A 13,969-nucleotide genomic window follows, 5' to 3' on the forward strand; every position below is an offset into this window, starting at 1 on the left:
GGCCATAGTCAATGTTTTGAATCCATTCATAAAGTACCAATATTTGGCAATAAAAGCCCAAAATATCGCCATTAAATCTCGAAAATCAAATTTTAAGGACAAACAGGCTTTTCAAAATTACAGATATATATATATTAGGAAAGTGCTTTTTAGTAAGTATTAGTGAAGTATATTTTAGAATAAAAACGAAATTTATTAAGATTCTGAAATTCCTATAAATATGCATCTTATTGTGAAGAATCAATTTAATAGTTTATAGGCGTTACAAATTTTCTTAAAGTCCATAAAATCTAATTCGATTCATATCAAATTATAAAAAATACGTAAGTCTATAAAACTCCATTTACCAATGTAATAACGCAACAGCATTAATAGTGATCCATTCCAGACAAGTAAACTTAGCTAAAAACGTTAAAAAGATATAGACAAATATTAAAATCTTAAATAAATATCGAATTCAAAATTTAATATAGAATTATGAGAATTTTGCTACTAAAAGTGTTTACTCATTTGTCAATTAAGCGGAAAATATTAATTTTATTGTTTTTATTAGAGAACATCTTAAATTGTTTGTGTGCGGATAATTCATGGTGTGATCCTCAGTTATGTGGAAATAAAACCGACGTTCATCATATTGCATGTGAAAATGATGGTGTATGTAATGCAAAAACGTATCGAAATATTAAACTTACACCCGGTCATTCGTTTGCGTCAGTTCCTCTGGTCGAATTAATAAACCAGAAAAAATATTCGACTATAGACTAAACTATGGACAAGTCTATAGATTAAACTAGACTATATACTAGACTATAGACAAGTCTAGTGACTAAACTATAGACTACACTATAGACTAGACTACAGGCTAGACTATGGATTAGGCTATAAATTAGACTATAGATTTGACTATAGACTTACTTTGACTATAGACTTTACTAGTCAGTAGACTAGACTATAGAATAGACTATAGACAAGACTATAGCTAGACTATAGACGAGACTATAGACTAGACAATAGACTAGTCTATAGACTAGACTATAGACTAGACTATAGACTAGACTATAGACTAGACCATAGACTAGATTATCGACTAGACTATAGACTAGACTATAGACTAGGCTATAGACTTGGCTATAGACTAGACTATAGACTAGACTATAGACTAGACTAGACTAGACTAGACTATAGACTAGACTATAGACTAGGCTATAGACTAGACTATAGACTAGACTATAGACTAGACTATAGACTAGACTATAGACTAGACTATAGACTAGACTATAGACTACACTATAGACTAGACTATAGACTAGACTATAGACTAGACTACAGACTAGACTATAGATTAGACTATAGACTAGACTATAGACTAGACTATAGACTAGACTATAGACTAGACTATAGACTAGACTATAGACTAGACTATAGACTAGACTATAGACTAGACTATAGACTAGACTATAGACTAGACTATAGACTAGACTATAGACTAGACTATAGACTAGACTATAGACTAGACTATAGACTAGACTATAAACTAGACTATAGACTAGACTATAGACTAGACTATAGACTAGACTATAGACAAGACTATAGACTAGACTATAGACTAGACTATAGACTAGACTATAGACTAGACTATAGACAAGACTATAGACTAGACTATAGACTATACTATTGACTAGACTATAGACTAGACTATAGACTAGACTATGGACTAGACTATAGACTAGACTATAGACTAGACTAGACTATAGACTAGACTATAGACTAGACTATAGACTAGACTATAGACTAGACTATAGACTAGACTATAGACTAGACTATAGACTAGAATATAGACTAGACTATAGACTAGACTATAGACTAGACTATAGACTAGACTATAGACTAGACTATAGACTAGACTATAGACTAGACTATAGACTAGACTATAGACTAGACTATAGACTAGACTATAGACTAGACTATAGACTAGACTATAGACTAGACTATAGACTAGACTATAGACTAGACTATAGACTAGACTATAGACTAGACTATAGACTAGACTATAGACTAGACTATAGACTAGACTATAGACTAGACTATAGACTAGACTATAAACTAGGCTATAGATTAGACTATAGACTAGACTGTAGACTAGACTATAGACTAGACTATAGGCTAGACTATAGACTAGGCTATAGACTAGACTATAGACTAGGCTATAGACTAGACTATAGACTAGACTATAGACTAGACTATAGACTAGACTATAGACTAGACTATAGACTAGACTATAGATTAGACTATAGACTAGACTATAGACTAGGACTATAGACTAGACTATAGACTAGACTATAGACTAGACTATAGACTAGACTATAGACTAGACTATAGACTAGACTATAGGCTAGACTATAGACTAGACTATAGACTAGACTATAGACTAGACTATAGACTAGACTATAGGCTAGACTATAGACTAGACTATAGACTAGACTATAAACTAGAGCTATAGACCTAGACTATAGACTAGACTATGACTAGACTATAGACTAGACTACAGACTAGACTATAGACTAGACTAGACTTAGACTAGACTATAGACTAGACTATAGACTAGACTATAGACTAGACTATAGACTAGACTATAGACTAGACTATAGACTAGACTATAGACTAGACTATAGACTAGACTATAGACTAGACTATAGACTAGACTATAGACTAGACTATAGACTAGACTATAGACTAGACTATAGACTAGACTATAGACTAGACTATAGACTAGACTATAGACTAGACTATAGACTAGACTATAGACTAGACTATAGACTAGACTATAGACTAGACTATAGACTAGACTATAGACTATAGACTAGAATATAGACTAGACTATAGACTAGACTATAGACTAGACTATAGACTAGACTATAGACTAGACTATAGACTAGACTATAGACTAGACTATAGACTAGACTATAGACTAGACTATAGACTAGACTATAGACTTGACTATAGACTAGACTATAGACTAGACTAGAATATAGACTAGACAAGACTAGACTAGACTAGACTAGACTAGACTATAGACTATAGACTATAGACTATAGACTATAGGCTATAGACTATAGACTATAGACTATAGACTATAGACTATAGACTATAGACTATAGACTAGACTAGACTATAGACTAGACTAGACTATAGACTAGACTATAGACTAGACTATAGACTAGACTATAGACTAGACTATAGACTAGACTATAGAGTAGACTATAGACTAGACTATAGAGTAGACTATAGACTAGACTATAGACTAGACTATAGACTAGACTATAGACTAGACTATAGACTAGACTATAGACTAGACTATAGACTAGACTATAGACTAGACTATAGACTAGACTATAGACTAGACTATAGACTAGACTATAGACTAGACTATAGACTAGACTATAGACTAGACTATAGACTAGACTATAGACTAGACTATAGACTAGACTATACTAGACTAGACTAGACTATAGACTAGACTATAGACTAGACTATAGACTAGACTATAGACTAGACTATAGACTAGACTATAGACTAGACTATAGACTAGACTATAGACTAGACTATAGACTAGACTATAGACTAGACTATAGACTAGACTATAGACTAGACTATAGACTAGACTATAGACTAGACTATAGACTAGACTATAGACTAGACTATAGACTAGACTATAGACTAGACTATAGACTAGACTATAGACTAGACTATAGACTAGACTATAGACTAGACTATAGACTAGACTATAGACTAGACTATAGACTAGACTATAGAGTAGACTATAGACTAGACTATAGACTAGACTATAGACTAGACTATAGACTAGACTATAGACTAGACTATAGACTAGACCATAGGCTAGACTATATATAGACGATAAACTAGATTATAGAATAGACTATAGACTAATATAAAAACTAGACTAGACTAGACTATTGGCTATACTAAATCTCCATTAAAAGTGTTAACAACTATGCTATAAACAATACTATAGAATATACTATTGACTAGACTACATTATAGACTAGGCTATAAACATGACTATGGACTTCACAATAGACTAGACTATAGACTAGACTACAGACTAGACTACAGACTAGACTACAGACTAGACTACAGACTAGACTGTAGACTAATCTATAGTCTAGTCTATAGTCAAGTCTATACTGTAGTCTAGTATAGACTAGACTGAATTATGGAATAGATTATGTACTAGACTATAGACTACAGACTGGACTATATACTAAAATAAAGGCTATACTATAGATAGGACTATAGACAAAACTGTAGTCAGTAGTATAGAGTAGAATATAGTATGTACTATAGTTTTTTTATAGTCTGGAATATAGCCTAGGTTACATTCTGATCTATAGACTAGTCTATAGTATGGGCTACTGTCAATCCTGCACTCCAGCCTGTAGTCTAGTCTATAGTCTGAACCATATTCTATTCTATAATCATTACTATATTCGTGTCTATTATATTATAGTGTGGACTATAGTGTAAAGTCTGGTTAATTTAATACACAAACTATTTTTTAAATCACAGAAATTTAAAGAGGGTTGCTCTGACGATGCTACCGATATAGATATTTCCAATTACAAACAAGTATTCCTAGACGAACACAATAAACGAAGAAATTTAATTGCTTCGGGTGAAGTAACCGGTTATGATTCAGCAGCCAGAATGGCAACAGTAGTAAGTATTGAATGAAAGTCACACAAAAAAGTTATAAAAATTATAACACAATAAAAAAAGGTTATAAAATAAATAAAACTTAATTAAATCTCCATTAAAAGTGTTAATAATGTTGTTGTTAATATAAAAAGTTTAAAAATCGTTTAACAAACATTTGTTTAAAAAACAAAAAAAAAAAGAAGGCGTTTATTTAATTTATGCAATTCGAACCTAAAACAGACTATTTGTACTGAAATTAAAAATAAAACTTAGTAAAACAAATCAATAATAAATAATTTTTTAATATGAAAAAACATTATTAATATTCTAAATAATACAGGTGCGGTAGTTCTTATTTTAATAAAATCCCATAAAACAAATCATTACCACTATAGAGAAAATAATAGAAAAAACTTATTTAAAACAAACATTGAATAATTTTAAGAACCAGTTCTGAATAAATAATGAACAGCAAATAGCCAATACTCATAAATAATAAATAAAATATTGAAAAATTGTTTATTAACAAAAAGATTAATGCGAGATTAAAACTTTAAGCCATGGGTTGCTTAAAAGGATTAAGATTAATATGAAGATAATAAATTATATATCTTTTGAGACGACAAATAAGAAGATATGTTTTTAATTTATATTATTATTTTTTTTTAAAGACTATAGACTAGACTATAGATTAGACTACAGACTAGACTATAGACTAGATTATAGGCTAGACTATAGGCTACACTATAGACTAGACTATAGACTATAGACTAGACTAGACTATAGACTAGACTATAGACTAGACTATAGACTAGACTATAGACTAGACTATAGACTAGACTATAGACTAGACTATAGACTAGACTATAGACTAGACTATAGACTAGACTATAGACTAGACTATAGACTAGACTATAGACTAGACTATAGACTAGACTATAGACTAGACTATAGACTAGACTATAGACTAGACTATAGACTAGACTATAGACTAGACTATAGACTAGACTATAGACTAGACTATAGACTAGACTATAGACTAGACTATAGACTAGACTATAGACTAGACTATAGACTAGACTATAGACTAGACTATAGACTAGACTATAGACTAGACTATAGACTAGACTATAGACTAGACTATAGACTAGACTATAGACTAGACTATAGACTAGACTATAGACTAGACTATAGACTAGACTATAGACTAGACTATAGACTAGACTATAGACTAGACTATAGACTAGGACTATAGACCTAGACTATAGACTAGACTATAGACTAGACTATAGACTAGACTATAGACTAGACTATAGACTAGACTATAGACTAGACTATAGACTAGACTATAGACTAGACTATAGACTAGACTATAGACTAGACTATAGACTAGACTATAGACTAGACTATAGACTAGACTATAGACTAGACTATAGACTAGACTATAGACTAGACTATAGACTAGACTATAGACTAGACTATAGACTAGACTATAGACTAGACTATAGACTAGACTATAGACTAGACTATAGACAGACTATAGATAGAACTTAGACAGACTATAGACTAGCTAAGACTAGACTATAACTAGACTATAGACTAGACTATAAGACTAGATATAGGCATAGACAGACTATAGACTAGACCTATATAGACTTAGACTATAGCTACACTAGACTGACTATAGACTAGACTATAGACTAGACTATAGACTAGACTATAGACTAGACTATATACTAGACTAGATAGACTAGACCATAGACTAGACTAAGACTAGACTATAGACTAGACTATATAGACTCTAGCTAACTATAGACTAACTAGACTGACTATGACTAGACTATGTATGTATTTGAAGCCTAGCCATTACTATAAAATCAATAAAAGGGTAAACTTTTAAATAGTTTCTGCATCTCCTTATCACAACTCAATGTCTCTTGGGATTTTAACGTCAAAACATCGAACAATCTTTTGTTTTGTACAAACAGAAAGCAAGAAACACGCGCCCTTTTGTTTTCTAGCCTCTGGCATACTTTTTTTCAACAAAACGTCAGCAATTTTTAAGCACCTAAGCCAAATTGGAATACATATATACATATGTATGCTAAATCTCTGTTATTTCTTTAGGTCATAAATTAATATTGCTTTAAATTAAAATATAAAAAACATTAATATTTTTTTAAAATAAATTATTATTTAAATGTTTTTTTAAACATCGACAACATAGAAATTAATAATACATTATAATAACATGTAAATTTTTGGTTACCACCTGAACATCGATGAAAGAAAGTATTTCCAACTTCAAAATCTTTCTATAAAATTTAAACCAGTTGTTATTCATTGAATTCATAAAAATAATCTTTTAGATGGAAGACATAAAGATTAGATAAAAATAAAGAATCAAAACTATATAAATATATTTAGGAGGATTTAATTTTAAAATGAAACATTTGTATTTCCGAGCATTCATAATAGTTTAATGATAATTATTAAGATATTAACATTTTTATTCATATAATTTTATAATATGTACTCGTGCTCTGACATCTATTAAAAATCTATGCTAATTTTATTTGATTATTATCGACGTAATATTGCTTATTTTTATTGCATAAGTATATTTGAATCTGAATATATGTATTTTTACCCATCAATTATTCAGTCAACTGCCACCACACCTTTATGCATCCATCCAATTCTTGCTTCCCATCAATAAATATTTATAAGACGTGATTTGTCTAAGCGCGGTACTGAGGAAACGGATGTTGTAATACATAGATTGTAGTTAATAAAAACATTATAGTTATTTTATTATTATTATTTTTATTAATACTTTAACTGACACTTGGCTAATAAAAAAAACGTTTGTTTTAGACGTAGTAATTAAACATAAACTAATGATTAAAACAAACATGAACTTTAAAAAAATATTAAATAACATATTTAAGTAAATATTAGTAGCTTCGGGCTAATTGCTTACTCGTTAACTATTAAATAGTTATAACTCCAAAAAATCTACACTGAAAGAAATTGAGATTGTGGTAAAAACCTTAAACTTCTTAACCGAAAGATTTTGAGAGAATAATTTGAAACACTCGGTTTCCATATATATTATAGTCAGGACTATAGTCAGGACTATAGTCAGGACTATAGTCAGCACTATAGTCAGGACTATAGTCAGCACTATAGTCAGGACTATAGTCAACACTATAGTCAACACTATAGTCAGGACTATAGTCAACACTATAGTCAGGACTATAGTCAACACTATAGTCAGGATTATAGTCAGCACTATAGTCAGGACTATAGTCTGCACTATAGTCAGGACTATAGTCTGCACTATAGTCAGGACTATAGTCTGCACTATAGTCAGGACTATAGTCTGCACTATAGTCAGGACTATAGTCTGCACTATAGTCAGGACTATAGTCTGCACTATAGTCAGGACCATAGTCTGCACTATAGTCAGGACTATAGTCTGCACTATAGTCTGCACTATAGTCGGAACTAAAGTCTATGGTGTAGTCAGCCTTTATGCATCCATCTACACTGTATTCATGACTATAGACTATACTGTAGTCAGGACTATTGTCTATACTGTAGACAGGACTACAGTTTATACTATAGTCAGAACTACAAACTATACTGTAGTCAGGACAATAGCCTATACTATAGTCAGGACAATAGTCTATACTATAGTCAGGACTATAGTCTATACTATAGTCAGGACTATAGTCGATACTATAGTCAGGACAATAGTCTATACTATAGTCAGGACTATAGACTATACTGTAGTCAGGACTTTAGTCTATACTGTAGTCAGGACTATAGTGTATACTATAGTCAGGACTATAGTCAGGGCTATAGTATATAATAGTCTATATAGAATAGTCTATTGACTATAGTCTATACTACAGTCATGACTATAGTACAGACTATAGTCAGGACTATAGTCTATACTATAGTCAGGACTATAGTCTATACTATAGTCAGGTCTATAGTCTATACTATAGTCAGGACTATAGTCTATACTATAGTCAGGACTATAGTCTATACTATAGTCAGGACTATAGTCTATACTATAGTCTATACTATAGTCAGGACTATAGTCTATACTATAGTCAGGACTATAGTCTATACTATAGTCTATACTATAGTCAGGACTATAGTCTATACCATAGTCAGGACTATAGCCTATACCATAGTCAGGACTATAGTCTACACCATATTCAGGACTATAGTCTGTACCATAGTCAGGACTATAGCCTATACCATAGTCAGGACTATAGTCTACACCATATTCAGGACTATAGTCTATACCATAGTCAGGACTATAGTCTCTACCATATTCTATACTATAGTCTATACGATTGTCAGGACTGTAGTCTATACTATAGTCAGGACTATAGTCTACACGATAGTCAGGACTATAGTCTATACTATAGTCAGGACTATAGTCTATACTATAGTCAGGACTATAGTCTATACTATAGTCAGGACTATAGTCTATACTATAGTCAGGACTATAGTCTATACTATAGTCAGGACTATAGTCTATACTATAGTCAGGACTATAGTCTATACTATAGTCAGGACTATAGTCTATACTATAGTCAGGACTATAGTCTATACTATAGTCAGGACTATAGTCTATACTATAGTCAGGACTATAGTCTATACTATAGTCAGGACTATAGTCTATACTATAGTCAGGACTATAGTCTATACTATAGTCAGGACTATAGTCTATACTATAGTCAGGACTATAGTCTATACTATAGTCAGGACTATAGTCTATACTAGTCAGGACTATAGTCTATACTATAGTCAGGACTATAGTCTATACTATAGTCAGGACTATAGTCTATACTATAGTCAGGACTATAGTCTATACTATAGTCAGGACTATAGTCTATACTATAGTCAGGACTATAGTCTATACTATAGTCAGGACTATAGTCAGGACTATAGTCAGGACTATAGTCAGGACTATAGTCAGGACTATAGTCAGGACTATAGTCAGGACTATAGTCAGGACTATAGTCAGGACTATAGTCAGGACTATAGTCAGGACTATAGTCAGGACTATAGTCTATACTATAGTCAGGACTATAGTCTATACTATAGTCAGGACTATAGTCTATACTATAGTCAGGACTATAGTCTATACTATAGTCAGGACTATAGTCTATACTATAGTCAGGACTATAGTCTATACTATAGTCAGGACTATAGTCTATACTATAGTCAGGACTATAGTCTATACTATAGTCAGGACTATAGTCTATACTATAGTCAGGACTATAGTCTAGACTATAGTCAGGACTATAGTCAGGACTATAGTCAGGACTATAGTCTATACTATAGTCAGGACTATAGTCTATACTATAGTCAGGACTATAGTCTATACTATAGTCAGGACTATAGTCTATACTATAGTCAGGACTATAGTCTATACTATAGTCAGGACTATAGTCTATACTATAGTCAGGACTATAGTCTACTAGTCGGACTATAGTCAGGACTATAGTCTATACTATAGTCAGGACTATAGTCTATACTATAGTCAGGACTGTAGTCTATACTATAGTCAGGACTATAGTCTATACTATAGTCAGGACTATAGTCTTAACTAGAGTCAAGACTATAGTCTAAACTATAGTCAGAACTATAATCTAAACTATAGTCTGGACTATAGTCTAATCTCTAGTCAGGACTATAGTATATACTATAGTCAGGACTATAGTCTATACTATAGTCAGGAATATAGTCTATACAATAGTCAGGATTATAGTCTATACTATTATTAGGACTATAATCTATAATATAGTTAGGACTACAGTCTATTCTATAGTCTATACTACAGTCTATTCTATAGTCTGGACTATAGTCAGGACTATAGTCTATACTATAGTCAGGGCTATAGTCTATACTATAGTCAGGGCTATAGACTATACTATAGTCAGGACTATAGTCAGGACTATAGTCTAAAGTATAGTCAGGACTATAGTATAAACTATAGTCAGGACTATAGTCTAAACTATAGTCTATATCATAGTCAGAACTATAATCTATACTATAGTCAGAACTATAATCTATACTATAGTCAGGACTATTGTCTATACTATAGTCAGGACTATTGTCTATACTATAGGCAGGACTATTGTCTATACTATAGGCAGGACTATAGTCTATACTATAGTCAGGACTATAGTCTATACTATAGTCAGGACTATATTCTATACTATAGTCAGGACTGTAGTCTATACTATAGTCAGGACAATAGAGTATACTATTGTCAGGACTATAGTCTATACTATTGTCAGGTTTATAGTCTATACTATTGTCAGGACTATAGTCTATGTTAAAATCAAGACCATATTCTATACTATAGTCAGGACTATGGTCTATAATATAGTCAGAACTATAGTCTATACAATAGAACATAGTCTATACTATAGTCAATAGTATAGTCAGGACTATATGCTATACTATAGTCCTTTGATCAGAATATTAATATTAATTAATGTTTTTTTAATCATAAAAAACTATAAAATCTTACAGTTATGGGACGATGATTTAGAATATTTAGGACGCCTAAATTTACACACCTGTAAATTAGATCACGATGAATGCAATCATACTTTTAAATATCGAAATGTAGGACAGAACCTCTGCGCCATCTCGAAGTTCAAGACTGAAGAGGTCGACATAAAAAATATCATTGAAGAAGCCGTAACAATGTGGTTTGATGAATACAAATTAATTAATAAATCGTTTGTAGAAAAATTTACGGGAAGTGGCAATTTGTAAGTTAACATTTCTTTAAATATACAAAATTTTATAGACATTCATTAAATTTTCAGTGAAACTTATGGTCATTTTCTTGAAATGGCTGTCGAACGTAATACTTTTATTGGTTGTGCTATAATGCGTTTTACACGATCCGATCATACCGAATTTCATATCTTTCATGTGGTTTGTAATTATTCTTCTACATATGCAGTGGATACTCCCGTCTATAAAGCAGGTGAACCGGCCAGTGATTGTAAGAGTGGTAAAAATCCTCAATATCCTGCATTGTGTTCGGAAAAGGAAGAGGTTGATCCTAATTATTGATGTATTATATAATGCATGAGTATTTTTATTATTCAATAAACTTTTTGAACCACTTGTACTTCGGAAAATGCACTTCTTAAGAACTACTTATTATGATTAGGTCAATGGTACTCGAAAGTATAATAGTTATATTAAAAGATGAAAAAAGATGTTATTAACACATTTTTTAAAAAATTTCCCACTTTACGAGGATCATTGTTGTTGTTATTTAAAGTATATTTATTGTGTAATTCCATTTGTAAATATTAACAAATTGCTGTTGGGGGGAAATGTTTTCTTTTGGGTCAATATATTTTATACATTTATATTAATATATTTTTTATGGACCATAATAAAAGAAAACAATTATCTTGTTTTTATGGGACTTTAATACACGAACAAAATATAAAAAATATACAGATAAGCAAATCAATTAGTAATTTACAAATATTTAAACCCTCCCACTTATAAATTTATATGTGAACGAGAAGCAACGTTTGTCACCTGCTATAAAAATCTCCGATAATAAAATCAAATATGTAAATTAGTTTTTTTTATAAATATTTGAAATTCAATACATTTAAAATTGAAAACAAAAAATAAAGTACAAAATTCACATAAAGTTAAAATTATCCAAAAATGTGCAGTTATTTATGGTGGAAATATTTTAACTGTAAGTTGGAATTTTTGCGCGGAAATGAATATTTTTGGATATAAACTTTGTTGCTTTTGACCGTTTAGTTTTTGGATCCACGTTAGGTTAAAAGCTGGATCTATACCAGATCAGATGAGAAGAAGTACATTTAGATCGCTCATTACATGGAACATTTTGATGGAAAACTCCTTGTGCAGTGCCCTATGCAGATCGCCTAATGTTTAAAAACTCTGTTTCCTAAATGAAGTTCATTAAAATTTTAAAATTCCTAGTTCCTTAATTTAAGTTATTCATCAACGACCCATTTATGAGCGTTCATGATTATGGGTAACCAACATATGATTTTGACCGTTCCTTTAAGGTTATTATACCTGACAGGAACCAATGGCCCAATCAAACATGGTGGCAGCATTATGCTGATCAAGTTTGGTTTACTGATGGGTCCAAACGCATAGATTTTGATTCTGGAGAGGGCATTTGTGGTCCTAACTTCGAGAAGGCAATCTCCATGGGAAAATATACCTCAATCTTTCAGGCGGAAATCTATGCCACCTTCATGTGTGCTGAGGAGTGCGTGAGGAGAAGGATTAAGGGTCTGAAAATTTACATAATGTCAGACAGCCAACCAGAGTTCAAGGCCTTACTCTTGTATGAAGTTAATGGACTGTGTGACATCATTGATCGAACTGTAAACAAAACATGAAGATCATTCTGACAACAAACGGGCGGATTGCCAGTTAGTTAGTTAGTTAGTAAGTTAGTAAGTTAGTTAGTAAGTTAGTTAGTAGTTAGTAAGTTAGTAAGTTAGTAAGTTAGTTAGTTAGTTAGTAGTTAGTAGTTAGTTAGTTAGTTAGTTAGTTAGTAGTTAGTTAGTTAGTTAGTTAGTTAGTTAGTTAGTTAGTTTAGTTAGTTAGTTAGTTAGTTAGTAGTTAGTTAGTTAGTAGTTTAGTTAGTTAGTAGTTAGTTAGTTAGTAGTTAGTTAGTTAGTTAGTTAGTAGTTAGTTAGTAGTTAGTTAGTAGTTAGTTAGTTAGTTAGTTAGTTAGTTAGTTAGTTAAGTTAGTTAGTTAGGAGTAGTTAGTTAGGAGTAGTTAGTTAGTTAGTTAGTTAGTTAGTAGTTAGTTAGTAGTTAGTTAGTTAGTAGTTAGTTAGTAGTAGTTAGTTAGTTAGTTAGTTAGTAGTAGTTAGTTAGTTAGTTAGTTAGTTAGTTAGTTAGTTAGTTAGTTAGTTAGTTAGTTAGTTAGTTAGTTAGTTAGTTAGTAGTTTAGTTAGTTAGTTAGTTTAGTTAGTTAGTTAGTAGTTAGTTAGTTAGTTAGTAGTTAGTTAGTTAGTTAGTTAGTTAGTTAGTTAGTTAGTTAGTTAGTTAGTTAGTAGTTAGTTAGTTAGTTAGTAGTTAGTTAGTAGTTAGTTAGTTAGTAGTTAGTTAGTAGTTAGTTAGTTAGTTAGTTAGTTAGTAGTTAGTTAGTTAGTTAGTAGTTAGAGTTAGGTAGGTAGTTAGT

The 13,969-nt window shown here is 31.3% G+C and overlaps 1 protein-coding gene across 1 annotated transcript; it reads left to right on the plus strand.

Moving 5' to 3' along the window:
• The first annotated feature begins 371 nt into the window (after nt 1-371).
• LOC119613626 (antigen 5 like allergen Cul n 1-like) lies at nt 372-11,910 on the plus strand. The gene is made up of 4 exons (XM_037969656.1): nt 372-654; nt 4,588-4,737; nt 11,284-11,528; nt 11,586-11,910. The coding sequence occupies exons 1-4, from the start codon at nt 478-480 to the stop codon at nt 11,836-11,838; spliced, it is 825 nt and encodes a 274-aa protein (XP_037825584.1). The 5' UTR covers nt 372-477; the 3' UTR covers nt 11,839-11,910.
• The last annotated feature ends 2,059 nt before the right edge of the window (nt 11,911-13,969 follow it).

Source organism: Lucilia sericata, unplaced genomic scaffold, assembly GCF_015586225.1.
Source record: "Lucilia sericata isolate MDLA Ls3-8-SP2 unplaced genomic scaffold, ASM1558622v1 Contig002217F_arrow, whole genome shotgun sequence".
Classification (NCBI taxonomy): Eukaryota; Metazoa; Arthropoda; class Insecta; order Diptera; family Calliphoridae; genus Lucilia; species Lucilia sericata.